Here is a 17,548-nt window from a genome sequence, read left to right as displayed (position 1 = left end):
GACTCCATTCCTGGTCTATCCCCGGCAAAGCAGCATACCGACAGAGAGACACAGACCCTCTGTTTCTCTCCCTCCTCCCAGCTTTTGAAAGTATCTTGTCTCCTCATTGGTCATTTTGGTCAGGTGCCAGCGAGGTTACCTTTAGCTTCTTAACCCTTTACATGTGAGAGGATTTTTCCTTTGGCCAGGAGGGATTTTAAAGGGGTTTACCCTTCCCTTTATATTTATGACAGTTGTGTTACCTCATCTATTGCCATCACAAAGAGCTGCTGGTCACTCACAGAGTCATTTCACTGCCTCCAGCACTCCTAGGGAGTGTGTGGCACTGTAGTCAAGAGGCAGATCACTTTTCAGTGACAGGGAATGGAAGTGACTAGGTATCAATTCTCCAGGACAACCAACAACTCTAAGGAAAGGTAAAACCAGCAAATGTTGTAAGTGGGGTGGGTGGGTATAGCTTTAGCAACAAACCCGCAGGGGGTCTAATTGTCGAGTTCTGACACCTGTATTTAGCAGCTAAAATCCCCACTTGGTTACCTAAAGCAGATATTTAAGGCATCTATCTATGTTCTAGAAATTAATTCCCTTTATGAAACATAAAGTGCATGACAGCTCAGTTGAATATTGTGTGCGAGGATCAGGTGTTGAATAGAATTGTTAATATTTTAAAATTAAAGCTGTTTAATTGATTTTTTTATTGTAATAATTATGCTGATAAAGTCAATTATCTAGCAAAACTTCCTCCAATGGGATCTCAGAGAGCTTTGCAAACAATAATCAGAAAAGACAGATGGTATGTACTTATATCATAAACAAGCCTAGAAATGTTGGGCCCAATCCTGTGTGGAACTTCTGTTGACCCCAATGGGAGTTTGTGGGATCAGATCTTCTAGCTATTGCTTGTATATATAGTTCTCACGTGTTTATCATCAGTGCCGTAGTTCTAATCTGAACTAGCATGGATGCACTGCATTGTCAGCACTTATACTGGCAGTATACCATTGCTTCTAGGGCTGTTGCTTAATCGCAGTTAACTCACGATTAACTCAAAAATTAAACAATAGAATACCAATTGAAGTTTATTAAATATTTTTGGATGTTTTTCTACATTTTCAAATATAATAGACTTCAACTGTAATACAAACTGTACAGAGCTCACTTTATATTATTGATTACAAATATTTGCACTGTAAAAGTGATAAAAGAAATGTATGAGGGGAATTGAAAAATACTAAGTACTGTAGTGCAATCTCTTTATCATGAAAGGGCAACTTACAAATGTAGTTTTTTTTTGTTATATAACTGCACTCAAAAACAAAACAATGTAAACTTTAGAGCCTACAAGTCCACTCAATCTTACTGCTTGTTCAGCCAATAGAACATCAGGGTTGGAAGGGACCTCAGGAGGTCATCTAGTCCAACCCCCTGGTCAAAGCAGGGCCAATCCCCAACTAAATTATCCCAGCCAGGACTTTGTCAAGCCTGACCTTAAAAACCTCTAAGGAAGGAGATTCCACCACCTTCCTAGGTAACCCATTCAACAGCTAAGAAAAACAATGCTGCCCACTTCTTAATTACAGTGTCACCTGAAAGTGAGAACAGGCATTCGCATGGCACTGTTGTAGCTGGAGTCACAAAATATTTACGTGCCAGATGTGCTAAAGATTCATATGCCCCTTCATACTTCAGCCATCATTCCATGCTGATGACACATTTTATTAATTAAATTTGTGACTGAACTCCCTGGGGGAGAATAGTATGTCTCCTGCTCTGTTTTACCCGCATTCTGCCATATATTTCATGATATAGCAGTCTTGGATGATGACCAGCACATGTTGTTCATTTTAAGAACACTTTCACTGCAAATTTGACAAAATGCAAAGAAGATACCAATGTGACATTTCTAAAGATAGCTACAGCACTTGACCCAAGATTTAAGAATCTGAAGTGCCTTCCAAAATTTGAGTAGGACGAGGTGTGGAGCATGCTTTCAGAAGTCTTGAAAGAGCAACACTCTGATGTGGAAACTACAGAACCTGAACCACCAAAAAAGAAAATCAGCCTTCTGCTGGTAGCATCTGACTCAGATGATGAAAACAAACATGCATCAGTCCACACTGCTTTGGATCGTTATCAAGCAGAAACCACCATCAGCATGGACGCATGTCTTCTAGAATGGTGGTTGAAGCATCAAGGGACATATGAATCTTTAGCGCATCTGGCATGTAAATATCTTGCAACGCCGGCTACAACAGTGCCATGCAAATGCCTGTTCTCAATTTCAGATGACACTGTAAACAAGAAACAGGCAGCATTATCTTCGGCAAATGTAAATAAACTTGTTTGAGCAATTGGCTGAACAAGAAATAGGACTGATTGGTCTTATTTTTGAATGCAGGGTTTTTTTGTACATAATTCTATATTTATAAGTTCAACTTTGATAATAAAGAGATTGCACTATAGTACTTGTATTAGGTGAATTGAAAAATATTGTTTTTTTACAGTGCAAATATTTAATCAAAAACAAAGTGAGCACTATACACTTTGTATTGTGTTGTATCTGAAATGAATATATATTCATATTTCATATATATATGAAAATGTGGAAAACATCCACAAATATTTAAATAAATAGTATTCTATTATTGTTAATCACATGATTCAATCACAATTTTTTTTTTAAATCGCTTGACAACCTTAATTGCTTCATTTACCAAGGGTTCCATGCCGTGTGTACACTGGAGAATAGACCACAGGGAACCATGCAGAAATCCTCATTTCCTCTCTTTGGACCTGATCCTATAAGGTACTGAGTGAGCTTCAACATCAGTGGGACTTGGGAGGCACTCAACACCTTGTGGGAGTTACTCAGCATCTCATGGGATCAGGCCCCTTCTCAGCAAACATTCATAAAGGTGATATGCAAAGGGAAAGGCCTAAGCATATCATTTCTGCATTTTTCCTCTGATTTCCCTGTTGTGTGTGTTTCTTTGTGGGGTAATATATCTGGGTGTTTTGTTTCCAGGGTTCTAGCTCATTTCAGTAACATACTGCTAGTGCTGGACGAGAGGCCAAACTTCCCTGAAGAGCTCCAAGGGGCAAAGAAAGGGATTCTGTATCTCACACAGTACAAAGTAAGGATCCAGACTCTAAATCTAATTATTTAGATCATGCCAAACAACGTTGCATCTGAACACCTGGCAAACTACAAAAGCCATAAGCCAGCCACACAAACAGGAAATTAGTATGGGGTGTCACAAACGCTACATCACTGCTTTAGCAAACTGCATGGCAGCTGAAGGGAGGAGCCTGGATTGTCTGTCTGTGTTCACGTGGATAGACTGTTAATCTGCAGTTGCAGCAGCTATGTAAATTACTGCTTTAATAAAGAATCCAGTTTAGTTTAAAAAGGGCAAGTTTACATGAGAAAATTTTGCCAGCATGTTATTGAGGGATATGATAGTTTTTGCTAACATAACTACACAGGTAAGAGCCCTAGTTTAGACAATTATAGCAATACAAAAGTCATTATACCGGTATAGCTTTTTCCAGTTAAGGGAAACAGCATACACTATCCTGGTGTAAGTACTTCTATAATTGCATCTATACTAGGAGGGTTGTGCTGGTTTAACTGTACTGGTAAAACCCAGCTAGCATAAATCAGGCCTAATAAAACAACTCTTCCATGTTATTACCCAATATGCAGTACATGAAACAACTTCTATAATTTTGCTTTCTGTGTGCTTTAAGTCTTCTGGAGGCAGCTGCCATTTTGCATTAATTTCAGATGCAGCCTGTTACAAAAGAAACATACATACCATCCTCTCTTCTGGAGACTTTCCTTTTTTTCCTTTCTTGTTTTGTTGGTTTCCTTTCATGTTAAAAAAAAAAAAAAAGTCATTTCTACTGAATGTATGGTTGTTCTTTGTCAAGGCAAAACACAACATACTGGTACACCCTAATGTCACTTTCCTTTCTGCCCACATGACTTAGAATATATTATTTCTGGAGGGCAGGTATCATCATACACATGCTGTTGCAAAGTGATGGATTTTCCATTTCTTCCTGGCAACGATGAGATTGATGAATCTTAGAATATCAGGGTTGGAAGGGACCTCAGGAGGTCATCTAGTCCAACCCCCAGCTCAAAGCAAGACCAATCCCCAACAAAATCATCCCAGCCAGGGCTTTGTCAAGCCTGACCTTAAAAACCTCAAAGGAAGGAGATTCCACCACCTCCCTAGATAATGCATTCCAGTGCTTCACCACCCTCCTAGTGAAAAAGTTTTTCCTAATATCCAACCTAAACCTCCCCCACTGCAACTTGAGACCATTACTCCTTGTTCTTTCAATCCTGTAATCTCTCAGGGAAGGGATTCGGTCGTAGTGGGCCAGCAGCTGAGAAATTTCCATTTCACACTTCCATGACTCTTGCTCATTTCATGACCAATTCCATGTTTGCCGGTGAGCTAAGCTATTGTAGTAACTACTGTTGACAGGGAGAGAGGTGATCCCTGAGAAGGTAGGCAAAGCCCACCGATTGCCATGAAGATTAGTATGAAGCTCTAGAACTTGCAGAGGGATCCAGTATAGTTAGTAGAGCAGTGGGGTTACAGATTTGCATTGGTCTCTGCTGCATCTTGCTTATCATCTCCAGCATTGGCACCTCCCTAGGTCTCTCCCTTCCCTTTCTGATCCCACTCCCCAAATAAGCAACAAAGCTCAAAGCAATACTGTTCCTGAACCAGTTCTTGTCTCTGTTTCCCTAGATGATATTCCAGCACAAGGACAAGGGCTCCACGACCATCCGCTTTCCACTTCAGCTCCTGGGGGACTGTGTGATAGGGGAGGAGCTGAGCTCCAGACAGCAATATATCAAAGGGACTATTAGTATGTGTCATACCTTTCCATACCCAGGACCCTACTGCTGCCACACGTCATTGTGTCTCCTGTCACACTTATTCTGAATGAGGAGAAGCAGATAGATATTAGCAGATATTGCCTGTGTGACTATAGAGAGGCCCACATGTAGATGTATTGACCAGGAGAAGGCCATATCCCGCTATCATTTTGATGATCACTTTAAACAGGGCCTGAATTATTCATCACAAAATATAATACCAGGATTACATCTGATTTCCAGGGGATCTGCACCCAACACCCTTGCACTCAGCAGAGGGCAATGGAGGCCCTTCCCTAGAAATAGGAAGCGAGGGCTGGAATAAAACCCAGAATGTCCATACATCTTGGATTAACCAGCCACCATTTTTAGCTAGGATAGAAAATACCTTACTCACACATGCATACATCCCTCAAAAAAAAAAAAAAAAAAAAAAAAAAAAAACACACCACACCACCACCCACCCCACCCACCTTCAGAGGATATTTATCCCAGATGACTTTATTTGGCTAACTGGGTGTCACGGGTTTTCCCCATATTATCAGTTCCTCAGAGTTATTTAGGTGCCCAACTCCTATTAGTTTTTATGGGAGTTAGGTGCCTAAATACCATTGAGGATCTGGGCCCAAGTAACTACTTACAGCAGGTGACTGGACTCAGGAATCCTGTGTTCTATCCCCACCTCTTGCTTTGAGATCCTGGGAGGAGAACTGCAAAGGATCATTGTGTGTAGCACTAAAAGGACAGACATTATATAAGAGTGACCACTCCCTTTTATCAGGTTCATTTGATGGCAGTGCAAGGATTGCCTCACAGGTGTAGTTTCTGTGTTGTAGTCATGTCAGCATAATGACAGGGAAAGGAACCGTGGAAGGGAAGAGCATGGGAGTAGGAAAAATAACAGAGTTCAAAGAGATGAGGAAACAGGAACAATAGAGCAAACTGGAGAAAAATGAAATATCTCTGGTGAAGGAACATCAGCTGATTTGACTCATGAGCTTACTGTAATCTCATCCATTTAGCTTCCAGTCAAGGTGTTCTCACCTTCAAATTCATCTTCCTGTATGGAGCCACTGATTGCCTGAATATGATCAAAACCCTGTCTTCAGCAGGTGAGGCTCTTGATGGTTCTGCATAATGCCAAAAGTCTGGTGGTTGCTTTATACACATGTAGGAAGGCACGGTCCCAGCTGCAAAGGGCTTACAATGTACCTACCAGATTCTGATACCTCTCCTTTCATTATACAGTACCTTACTGCAAGAGCAGTCCTGAAGCTAATAAAATACTTGTGGAGCAGTGTGCTTCTAAATCAGAACAAGGTCACCACAACTGGGCCCTATAAGGGCAGTACAGACAAAAGGATGCAATATAAAAGCGAAATGATTGATCAGTGTGGGCTGGTACAGGCCTTGTGTCTCTTATGCCCTACATAAACACAAGGAGTTGTGTTAATAGTTATGTTACCAATATAACAGCTATGGAGTCTGACTGTCAACACTATTAAGGGTCTTTAGAAAATCAGTGGGAGTTAGGTACCTTAAGACCTTTGAGGATCTGGGCTGAAGCATCTCATGTATATTGATGACTTTATTCTCCCAGCACCATTAAAGTAGGTTATCATCATCCCAAGTGAATAACTCTCTCCTCTTCCTTCTTCATTCACAACCACAGATCCCATCCCACATGTGAAACAGCCAGGAAGAGACAACTGGGGATTGGTCCGGCTTTGAGCAAGGGGCTGGACTAGATGACTTCCTGAGGTCCCTTCCAACCCTGATATTCTATGAACTGTGGAACTAGCAAGCCATCAGCACTCACTCACTGTGCTCAGGGATATTGAGTCAACCTAGTGCCTGAACCCAACTGCCATGCACACTCAGTTCCCCTCTCTTCATCTCCTTTCTAAGGGCTTGGTTACACTTGCAAGTTAGAGCGCATTAAAGCAGCCCCAGGTGCCCTAACTCCTGAGGTGTCCACACTAGCAAGGCACGTAGAGCGCCTGGACTCTACAGTTGGAGCACTCCTGGTAATCCACCTCCACGAGAAGCATAAAGCTTGCTGCACCCTGGCTGAAATGCCCAGGCATCAGTGTGGACGAGGTGTTACATTACTGCGCTTTGATTGGCCTCTGGAAACATCCCATAATCCCCTGAAGTCAAGTGGCCACTCTTCTCATTGTTTTGAAATCGGCTGCAGGCATGTGGCTATCCCCTTTCAAAGCTCTGTTTCTGACAGCCAGCATGCTTATCTGCTCCAGGACAAAGCAAACCATTAGTGTGGAATGCTGCTGTTGTGAGTGTGGGGGCGGTTGGAGGGGGGTCTGCTGCTGTCTGAACTTACAAGACAGCATGCTGACACACTCTCAACCCCCTAAAACAAACTGTCTTTCCCCCCCACATACACACAACACACTCCCTGTCACACTCCACCCCCCATTTGAAAAGCACATTGTAGCCACTTGCACACTGGGATAGCTACCACAATGCACTGCTCTTTGTGGTGTAGCAAGTGCTGCTAATGTGGCGCTTGCAGCTGACAGTGTAAACACATGGCAGCATTTTCCCTGCTGCGGTCTCCGAAGGCTGGTTTAACTCCCAGCGCTCTACATCTGCAAGTGAAGCCAAGCCCTCAGTTTCTTTTGCCTCTTGCAAAGGACTGAGGCAGATGCTGCTACCAATTTTTTCTGACCTTCGCAGTGTGGAGCTCTAAAGATTCCTCCCGTTTTGCTTCTCACACCTTGTGGTCAGACTTGTCATGGGTGATGTTCCTGTTCTGAACTATGACCCAGCACCCTTTTACCCCATCCCCTAGTCTCAAAAGGTGCCTAACTCCCTAAGACATCTTGAAATTTCCCAGCCCTTATCTATATATTATGCTCCATCTTTGGTTTTGTTTATGGTATGATGCAAGTTTCAGGAAACCCATTATCTTTCCATGGGTACAGATGGTAGGACTGGTCAGGCAGGTGATGAAGTTTCACAGAGGTTGTATAGAATATCCGTCAAGATAATTAACGCTCCAAGGGTTGACTGGATTTCCCAAGCTCCTGCATGAAATTGGGCCCAGATCCACACACACATTTAGGCTCCTAGCTTCCACTGATTTCAGTAGAGAGACAAGGAGGGGGAGGGGTGATGTAATACCTTTTGGACCAATTTCTGTTGGTGAAAGAGAGAAGCTTTTGAGCTTACACCGAGCCCCTTCTCTTCTTCACAGAACCCAGAGCTTTGTGTAAGCTTGAAAGCTTGTTTCCTTCACCAGCAGAAGTTGGTCCAACAAAAGATATTACAGTAGAACCTCAGAGTTACGAACACCAGAGTTACAAACTGACCAGTCAACCACACACCTCATTTGGAACCAGAAGTACAGCACACAATAGGCAGCAGCAGAGACCAAAAAAACAACATGCAAATACCGTACAGTTTTAAATGTAAACTACTAAAAAAAATAAAGGGAAAGCAGTATTTTTCTTCTGCATAGTAAAGCTTAAAAGCTGTATTAAGTCAATGTTCAGTTGTAAACTTTTGAAACAACCACCATAATGTTTTGTTCAGAGTTACAAACAACCTCCACTCCTGAGGTGTTCGTAACTCTGAGGTTCTACTGTACCTCACCCATCTTGTCTCTCTAATATCCTGGGACCAAGATGGCCACAACACCGATTTCAAGTGAAGTGAAGAGCCTAAATACCTTTGGGGATCTGGTCCTTGGTATTTAGGATTCTGTAATTTACATGACAGTAATTACTACATAATAATGATCATACCTGCAGATGAGACAATTAGGAATTTGGCTAACAGCTGTTGAAACCCTTGGCTAAGCATTAAATATATGGATCTCTATCCCCAGATATCTGAGGGGTGTAAATACCCACAGAGGACAAACTAGTTAGCATGATAAAGTAAGGGCCAGAACTAGAGCAAACAGTTGAGTATAGCTAGTACTTATGAGATATGATAACATTAAGTCAGGTAAAATTTACATTACCAGGAAAAACTTTCTGACCCTGAAGGATCTATTAGCCTGAGGAATAACTCAGTCAGTCATCTCCTATGCACCCCCTTGTGGCAAGGAGTGGCTCTACAGTGCCACGCTAACAAAATGTCCCTCAAAGGGCTTCTTAAACAGACTCCACACAAGCTTTTCTTTGCCATTCACACCACCCCTTCTCAAGGGTCCCAGTTTATTCACAGAAATTGTGCCCCAAAATGAAACTCAACATCCCAAAACCCAGTCCATCAGTTTTACCCTCCCAGGCTTTTCCTACCTGTAGCCTTCGTGGGTAAACCCCAGGTCTTTCTGCTGGAACCTGTTCACCCCCAGCCAACACCAATTCACACTAGTCCTAGTCCCAGTCCCAGTCCCAGTCCCAGTCCTTCCTGCTGGTGACTTACCTGTTTACGGTAGGCCACTACCTGGCTGGAGTCTCAGGTTTCACCAGGTAGGGTCTTCCCTAAAGTAGCCTCTATTACTTCCTGCAGTTTCCCAAGCTTCCCCCTTCACTACAGCCACCTGCTGCTCATTCTAGGGAACTACCTGATCCAACCCAGGTGTACCTCTTCAGTAATCAGAGTTGATTAGCTCCAGGTCCTCCAGCCCTTAAGGGGCAAGTCACCCTGTTACAACTCACAACCGATGTGGTGAAACTAGACTGGACATAATCCTAGTAACTGTATCAGCAGGCCACAATGCTGCACAAATCTGTAATCCTATCAGGATTGCTTACTGGAGAACACTGAGGGTATGTCTACACTACAGAGACTATACCAGCATAGCTGTGTCACTGCAGCTATGCTGGCATAACCCTGTAAGTGTAGATGCAGCCTATGTCAATGGAAAGAGGTATTCCATCAGTATAGGAACATGACGTCCATGGATAACAGTGGTCAGGGCTGTTATTTCTTCACGCCCCTAACCAACGCAGCTATGTCAACCTGATTTTTTAAGTGTAGACTGGGATTTTTTTCCAGAACTTTAGCTCCAGTCCTTAATACAAGGCTCCTCTTCCCAGCACTGATCTACACTCTGCGTTTTCCACCTCATATTCTCCTGCCTGATGCTGCTTTGGTGCAGATAGAATTCACCTGTGAATTCTGTCAGTATGTTTAATTAAAAGTGTTTAATTTTTGCCTGGTTAGAATCTGGATTCCTTTGGTTCTAGTGTCTTCCCTATCACTGACTTCCCCTCTCTGTACCTTAGTTCAATTCATAGAAAAATAAGTCCCAAAGTGGTGGCCCCACACTCTGCCACCAGTTCTAAAGTAGCTGGATGTTTCTGCACACAGGCTCAGTGATGAAATAATTAACAATGTTGCCATCACTGTTATCATTAAGCTTCAGAGTCAATAACCTAGTAAGATGCCAGGAGCAAAGGTATGGTTTCAGGCTGCATGCAAACTCAGGGAGGCACTACTGAACTGGCTTCTGTTCAAAAGGTTGCCTTCAAAACTAGGATGTCTAGAAAATGTAATTACCTTTTAAGTGAAAATTTAAATTCTGCAAGAATCGGTTAGAGCAACTAGAGGAGTGTCGGTACAGCGCCCTGGCTGAGTCCAACTCCTGCTCCCAGTGGCTGGGGAGATTCACTGCCTTGGTAGCATGGGTATTAGTGCCTCGTAAATCCTTCCAACAGCTAGATTTATACTTGCAAAGCTCTGTGAGACTCACAGATGAAAGGTACGAGACACATGCAAAGGATTTATTTTTACTAACATGATTTTCTTCCTGTTTGTTAAATATACAGATACATTAAGAGAGGATGCTAATCTCCAGGACTATCCAACGGCCTCCATCTATACCTACGCCCACCCATCAGCACCTCGAACTCCACGTAAGCACTGAAATGTTTTCACCCTGGTTACATGAAATGTCCTCCAGACTTCCAGCTGGAGCCTGAGAGAGGAGAGAACCAAGGGCCCATCCAGTGCTCACAGAAGTCAGTCAAAATCTTTCCATTTACTTCAAAGGCTTTGGATCAGGCCTTCTATATCCAGGTTCTTTCATTCCTGGGTTACCCCACACAGTGCTCCACTAGCAGTATCCCTGCTGGTGTGAAGGGCTCAGCCTTCCTCAGATGAGAGAAGAGCTCAGTTACCTTCTTCATTCACGCCTGGGCTTCCCCATCCACCCTTTTCTGACACGAATCCTTAACTATCATAGGGTTAACTTCCTCCCTAGGCTGTGTTTGTGCCACTCCCGTTGCTCTCAGTGATCATCAGTCTGCCCTTAACATTTGTTAAAGTTGGCCCATGTTCTCTTCTGTTCTGTTCTGTGTAGGTTCCCATAGTGCACTCATCATTGTAGTATCTGAGCGCCTTCCAGTAGCACATTAAGCAACATAACTAAATCTGTTACATATCTGTTGTAATCAATGACTCATAATTAGGGCCCAGTCCTGCAAGATGCTGAGCACTCAATTCCCGTTGGAGTCTGGGGGAGTTGAGGGCACTCAGAGACTTACAGTACCCTCAGCACCTCTCAGGATTGGGACCTCAGAGCAGTAATAAAGTGCATAATTGGAGCCCCAGCACCAGTAGAGGAACTTCTATTCCATAGTCATTTGGTGAAACTGCCTTGGGGTAGCTCAGTTTTTCCTTCAGAGCTATTCCCTGGGATCAGCTAGATCTTCACCAAGGAACTCCTCTGAAGCCTGGAAATTAGTAAGGAATAGAAAATGAAGAATGTGAGAGAGAAAGAGTTCCATTTGGACTGTTCAGCTCAGGCACTCAAATGTTATGGCCCAGAGCAAGTAGCATGTCAGCACCAGACTGAAAGGGGGTGCTGGGCGGAGGCTTCAGCTAAGGTGGGATCTTTGTTCACACCTCAGATGCTGAAAGGTTTCTGTTCTCCCTTGGCAGGTTCGCTCAGCACACTTCCACACTGGCCACCCCCCTATCCTGGCCCACCAGAGTTACCTCCACCCTACTCCGAAGTGGAGTCGACAAGTCCAAGAGGTAAGTTAGCACAAGGGCACACAGGGTGTCACACAGCTGGAAGTCACCTCGCTGGCTCTCCTGGTTCCATTTCCCTAGGCTAGATAAGGCTCAGCTCCTCCCAGCGTGATCCACGACTGCAGGGTTGGCTCAAACACCTCAGCAGCCTTCTTCACCCACCTGCCCCCACAAGCTGCAAGAACTAAGATTCAGGGGGAATCCTCCCTGTGACTTCTGCATCAAACTCCTCTCCTATGCCAATGGGGGAGGTTCAGACCCATGGCATGGTTGATAATATGACATGCGTGTTGTGGAAGGAGTTTGGGATGGATGTTCTCTGTACACAGGTACTCAGAGGACCTAGTTGAAGCCTTATCTAGAGCTTTGGCAAATGGGGAGACCTCCCAGATCCCCAGGGGATGCAGTTTATTACCACCACAGAAGTCTCAGTCAGCACAAAGCAGCTCATACTCCACTCCACACGACACCGCAGAGTTACCAATGCAGAGAGAATTTAGGCACTGCTCTGTGTAATGCTGAGCAAGCCACTAAGGCCCCAATCCTGCATGCACTTATTCATGTGCTAGTCCATTGAAGCCAATAGGCTCATTCACATACTTAAAGTGAAGCATATGTCTAAGTGTTCAAATGATGAGAGCCTTAGGGTACATCTACAGTGCGGCTGAGTGGTACGATTCTCAGCTCTGCTAGATGTACATGTGCTAGCTTTGATCCAGTCGGTGAGCTAAAAATAGTGGTGTGGCCACAGCAAGACAGGCTGTAGCTCAGGCTGACCACCCAAGTGCATGCCTAGGATCTCAGAAGGGATTGTCCTCAGGCAGCTTACCTATGATGCCCTGTGCTAGCTCGATCAAAGTTAGCACATGTACATCTACCCAAGTTGGGAATCGCGCCTCCCCGGTGTAGTGTACATGTACAGTGAATGACTAGCCAGAATTCCACAGGCAGTGCCTGGGCAAGAGGACTACTTACATACTACTGAATTATACTTGATGGGACAAGTGCGCTTACTCAGGTGCTTAAAGCTAAGCACATGTATAGGTGTTTGCAGGACCTGGGCCTTAACGTCACTTTACCCATCTATCAAGAAGCGGGAGTCATTGGCTTGAATAATTGTAAAAGCCCTAATCTATTTGAGCGAAACATAATAATAACCTAACTCTTATCTAGCACTTTTCATCAGTAGCTCTCAATAATTTACAAAGGAGGCTACTGTGATGTGTTCCCCCCAGGGTGCCACCTGAAACTGGGGTACCACTGAGCCCCCGACCCACTGGCCTGCCAAGCCCTTTCCCAGGCTCCAGCACACGTACAGATAGGGATACAGACACTGTGATCAGCTCTGCATAGGGAGGCTTCATCTAAGGAACTGTCCAGCTGCTCCAGTGCACACCCCCCCTCTGTAGTGTAAACCCAAAGTTATACCGTCTTGTGCTGCTCAGAGATCTGTACAGAGTAAGCTCATGAAATTCGCCCCCTCCCTCAGTGTGGAGAAGGGATATGCAACAGCTTTCTGCCCTAAGTTATGACTCCCACACACTGGTTTTAGACAAAGAAAAAATAAACTTATTAACTACAAGAGAGAGATTTTAAGTGATTATAAGGCAGTGGTGGGCAACCTGCGGCCCGCGGGCTGCACACAGCCCATCAGGGTAATCCGCTGGCAAGCCACAAGACAGTTTGTTTACATTGACCGTCCGCAGGCACAGCTGCCCGCAGCTCCCAGTGGCCATGGTTTGCCATTCCCAGCCAATGGGAGCTGCGGGAAGTGGCACGGGCCACAGGGACATGCTGGCTGCTGCTTCCCACAACTCCCATTGCCTGGGAACGGCAAACCGCGGCCACTGGGAACTGCAGGCAGCCGTGCCTGCAAATGCTCAGCGTAAACAAACTGTCTCATGACCTTTCAGCAGATTACCCTGATGGGCTGCAGGTTGCACACCATTGTTATAAGGGATAGCAAACCAATCAAAGCAGATTATCTAGCAAACAAACAAAACATGCAAACTAAGCTTAATATACTAAAGAGATTAGATATGAGTAGCAAATTCTCACCCTAAATGATGATTGAAGCAGGCCAGCTGCACTTGCTTACAGCTTAGAAACCCCAGGTGTTTCTTTCATAGGCTAAAAATCCCTCTAGCCTGGGTCCAGCACTTCCCCCCAGTTCAGTCTTTGTTCCTCAGGTGTTTCCAGGAGTCTCTTTGGGCGGGGAGTCAGCAAAGAACCATAATGACGTCACTCCCCTGCCTTAAATAGCTTTTGCATATGGCGGGAACCCTTTGTCTCAAAGCTTAGTTCCCATGCCAGTCAGTGGAAAAACACTGGTATTCCAATATGGAATCCAGTACCAGGTGACCTGGTCACATGACCCTGTAGTGTTACAGCAGCCATAAGTCAGAGACTGCTTCCAGCATCCTCAGGAGGACACCCCCCACCCCCAGTGAGAGAAAAACTTCTTCTAAGGCCTATTGTTTTCTCTAATGGCCCTTCCCAACCAGCCATCTAGACTGAGTACATTCTGCCTAGTGGGCGTTCCCCAGGTGTAAACACATTTGTAATACAGATATATAGTCAATATTCCTAACTTCAGATACAAAAATGATACATGCATACAAATAGGATAATCATATTCAGTAAATCATAACCTTTCCAATGATATCTCACATGACTTACCTTGCATAAAATGCATCATAATTATGCCATAATCATATCATAATATCACTGTGAAGAATATGGGGTTCAGTGTCACAACCACTATCATGAGCAAAACAGACATAATAAACATAGCAAGATCTACAGTAAAGTATATATATGTTAGAGAAATGCATTGAAAAAATGCTAACATATTTTTACATTTTAGCTCACTGTAACCAGTGACATCTCCAGTTTCCCTGATAAGTTATTTTCCAGCCACAGAAAATGTTTTGTGAGATTTTCTATACTTGTTTAACTCAGACGTTAAAATATATTGAAACCACCATCCTCCTAGTCACTTTTCCCACTGATATTTAATACAACCGAGCACTTTACTTATTTGTTACTAACCATATACACAGAAATGAGAGAGACATCTTGATAATATCACCAATGTTGAACCATCCTTTGCGTTTTGGGTGACCATTCGTGTGATATGACTTTGTGGAAGAGAGATTGGAGCAGGGTAGATGCCAAAATGTTGTGGGGGGAATCAGCCTATGAAGTTCTGATTAGCTGGTTCACATCCTTGAACTGTATCCCAAATTTTGAGCTATTGTTTACTAGTCTTTCATTGACTATGAATTCATTATTCTTATTCATTATTTATATTATAATAGCGCCCAGAGTGCCCAGTTGGATTCAGGGCCCTAGTGAGGTGGGTGCCATATGGACAAAGAGGAGATTTTTGAGAGCCAAGTTTGAGATGTCTTAGGCCCTAACGTAAAAGCCCAATAACAGTAAATAATATCAAAGGGATCTTTACAAAGGCTGGCAGGACGGAACACTCTCGGTGAAATGCTGCCATTGACTCCAGAAAGTATAATTCTTCACTATGGGCAGCACAGTAGGAGGGATGCATGCCATTTCCTATATCTGTGTGCAGTGTAACTGTAGCCAAGTCAGTCCCAGGCTATATCTGGGGTCCATTCACATGGCTCAGCCCAGGGCCTATGTACATGGCAGGCACGCCATGCTTGCAAATCGATCTCTCTTTGCCGTTCTTTTTCTTTCCCAGGAATTCAGGATGTTGTTTGGATGCAGAGTTCTGGTTCAGCCCACTAGAAAGGCTGGAGCAGGACACTGGCCCCTTACAGACCCCAGATGTGGGGCTGTTTGGCTCCTCTGCGGTGGGGCAGGCCCAGCTCCACTTTTCAAGATAGTATATAGGAGCAATTGTGAAGGATAATAATGTTGTCTCCACGTTTCTCTCATTTCTCAGAGAGCCAAGAAGAGGGCTGCTGCCACTGCAGGGCCCTGAGAACCCAAGAACAGACAGACAGGCAGAACTGAGGAGTCAGCCCAGAAACGTATGGACATAAAACCTTTGTGTCCCTTGCTTTCTTCTTTCCCTCGACTCCCCCCAGCATGACAGTTCTGTGAGGGCAACGAAGCAAAATTCCACTGTCAAAGCCCGATTCAGTCCCTGACAAGCTGCTCTGTTACCCTGCATCTCATTGTGCTTCCTGCAGCAGTAAAAGCTCAGATTTTCTCCCCACACTTGTCTTTGTGATTGGTTTTTTCAACCCCAAACCATATCCAGAAAACTCAGCCAGCCAGCCACCATGATCTCGATGGGAGCGTAGCCCCACGTGCTTCACATGGAAATTTCAAACTGGCCTGTGGTTATCTAATGTGATTGGAACGTATCTCCTGTTCCTATGAACACCTGTAGTCCATATCACTGAAAGTCGTGTTAACAGAACCAGCTTCTAGCATGAAAGTGTAAAGAGGACAAGCATTTTGAGGAAGGCACTGCTATTTAACGAGTATAGCAGTGACTGGAAATTAGAAGACATGGGTTGTATTCCCTGCTTTGATATTAACTCATGATGTGACTAGGCATGTCACTCCCCCTCTCTGTTTAGCTGCCTGCCATAGCGTTTTATCCTGCTACCCATCACTGTAATATCTGAGTACCTGCCATGTAAAAATCAATAGCAATAGCAAAGTCTGTAGTGGTTTTCATGGAGTTTCTGTCTTTTTGAAATTCTGTCTTTGGGTAGGGTTTTTAGTTTTTCTTTATTTTTAAACATGCATTAGTTTACTTCTATTTTGGATTTTTTAAGTTGATTAGTTTCAGGGAGGGTTTTGGACAGAAGGGAGTGTGTCGATGCTGCCACATCACTCTTAGGGTGGTAGAGAGACCTTTTCAAGGAGGAAGGTTTTGCAGCATTTCCTAAAAATGGTCAGACTCTGCATTCACCTCTGGAAGTTTGTTCCATAGCCAGGCCCCCTTTACCAAGATTGCTTCATCCTGTGCAGCTCACAAAGCTATGTCCCAGAGGATCACAGCTGTTGTGTTGGTTATTGGATCAAAAGTGGGTCTTTAATGTAGCTACAGCTTGAACCATTAATTGCTTTGAAAATTAGGACAAAGGCCTTAAACTGGCATCAAAAACTGCCTGGCACGCAGTGGAAGGAAGGACTTGAGCCTGGGCTCATATCAACCTAATCTATAGAGAAGGGAATGAATCTGTGCCTCAGTTTCCCTATCTATAAAACAGGCTAATGGTAGCTCCAGCACTTTGAGAGCCTCAAAAGAAAACCACTATGTAAGTACAAAGTGTTACTACGGTTTTCCTCCTGGGGTTTGTGTAATAACATAGGCTTCCCAAAGTGGCTATGTTTGTGCAGAGTCGAGTCCCTGACTGTCAAACTCTGATGGTCCTGTTTGAACTATGAACCCGAATTTACAGGCAGCGTGGTTCAGCTGAGTAAGCCTAGAGCCAGTACCTGGTGTTTCAGCAATGTCACTCATGTGATCTTAGCTGATATAGGACTGGCCACTATGTTTTAACAGTGTCTTTCTATATTATTTTTCTTTCCAGATTGCATGGAGCTGGGGCCATGCATCCCTGTGGACTATTAAATTAGAATTGATTCCTGGGCTCTGATGGATTTTCAGTCATTCTTCTCCATTCAACCAGGCAGGATGGGGGAACATGGGTATCAAGAAACGCCTTAGAGCTCACCATTTTGAAGCACACAATGTGT

The 17,548-nt window shown here is 44.0% G+C and overlaps 1 protein-coding gene across 1 annotated transcript; it reads left to right on the top strand.

The window, feature by feature from the left end:
- Positions 1-363: 363 nt before the first annotated feature.
- On the top strand, positions 364-15,844 carry LOC141995058 (uncharacterized). Its single transcript, XM_074965834.1, has 7 exons — positions 364-416; positions 3,026-3,134; positions 4,770-4,890; positions 5,923-6,012; positions 10,645-10,731; positions 11,759-11,854; positions 15,774-15,844. The coding sequence occupies exons 1-7, from the start codon at positions 364-366 to the stop codon at positions 15,842-15,844; spliced, it is 627 nt and encodes a 208-aa protein (XP_074821935.1).
- The last annotated feature ends 1,704 nt before the right edge of the window (positions 15,845-17,548 follow it).

This window comes from Natator depressus, chromosome 10, assembly GCF_965152275.1.
Source record: "Natator depressus isolate rNatDep1 chromosome 10, rNatDep2.hap1, whole genome shotgun sequence".
Lineage (NCBI taxonomy): Eukaryota > Metazoa > Chordata > Testudines > Cheloniidae > Natator > Natator depressus.
Note: the sequence above shows the minus strand (reverse complement) of the source record. Positions and strands in the feature narration are given on the sequence as shown.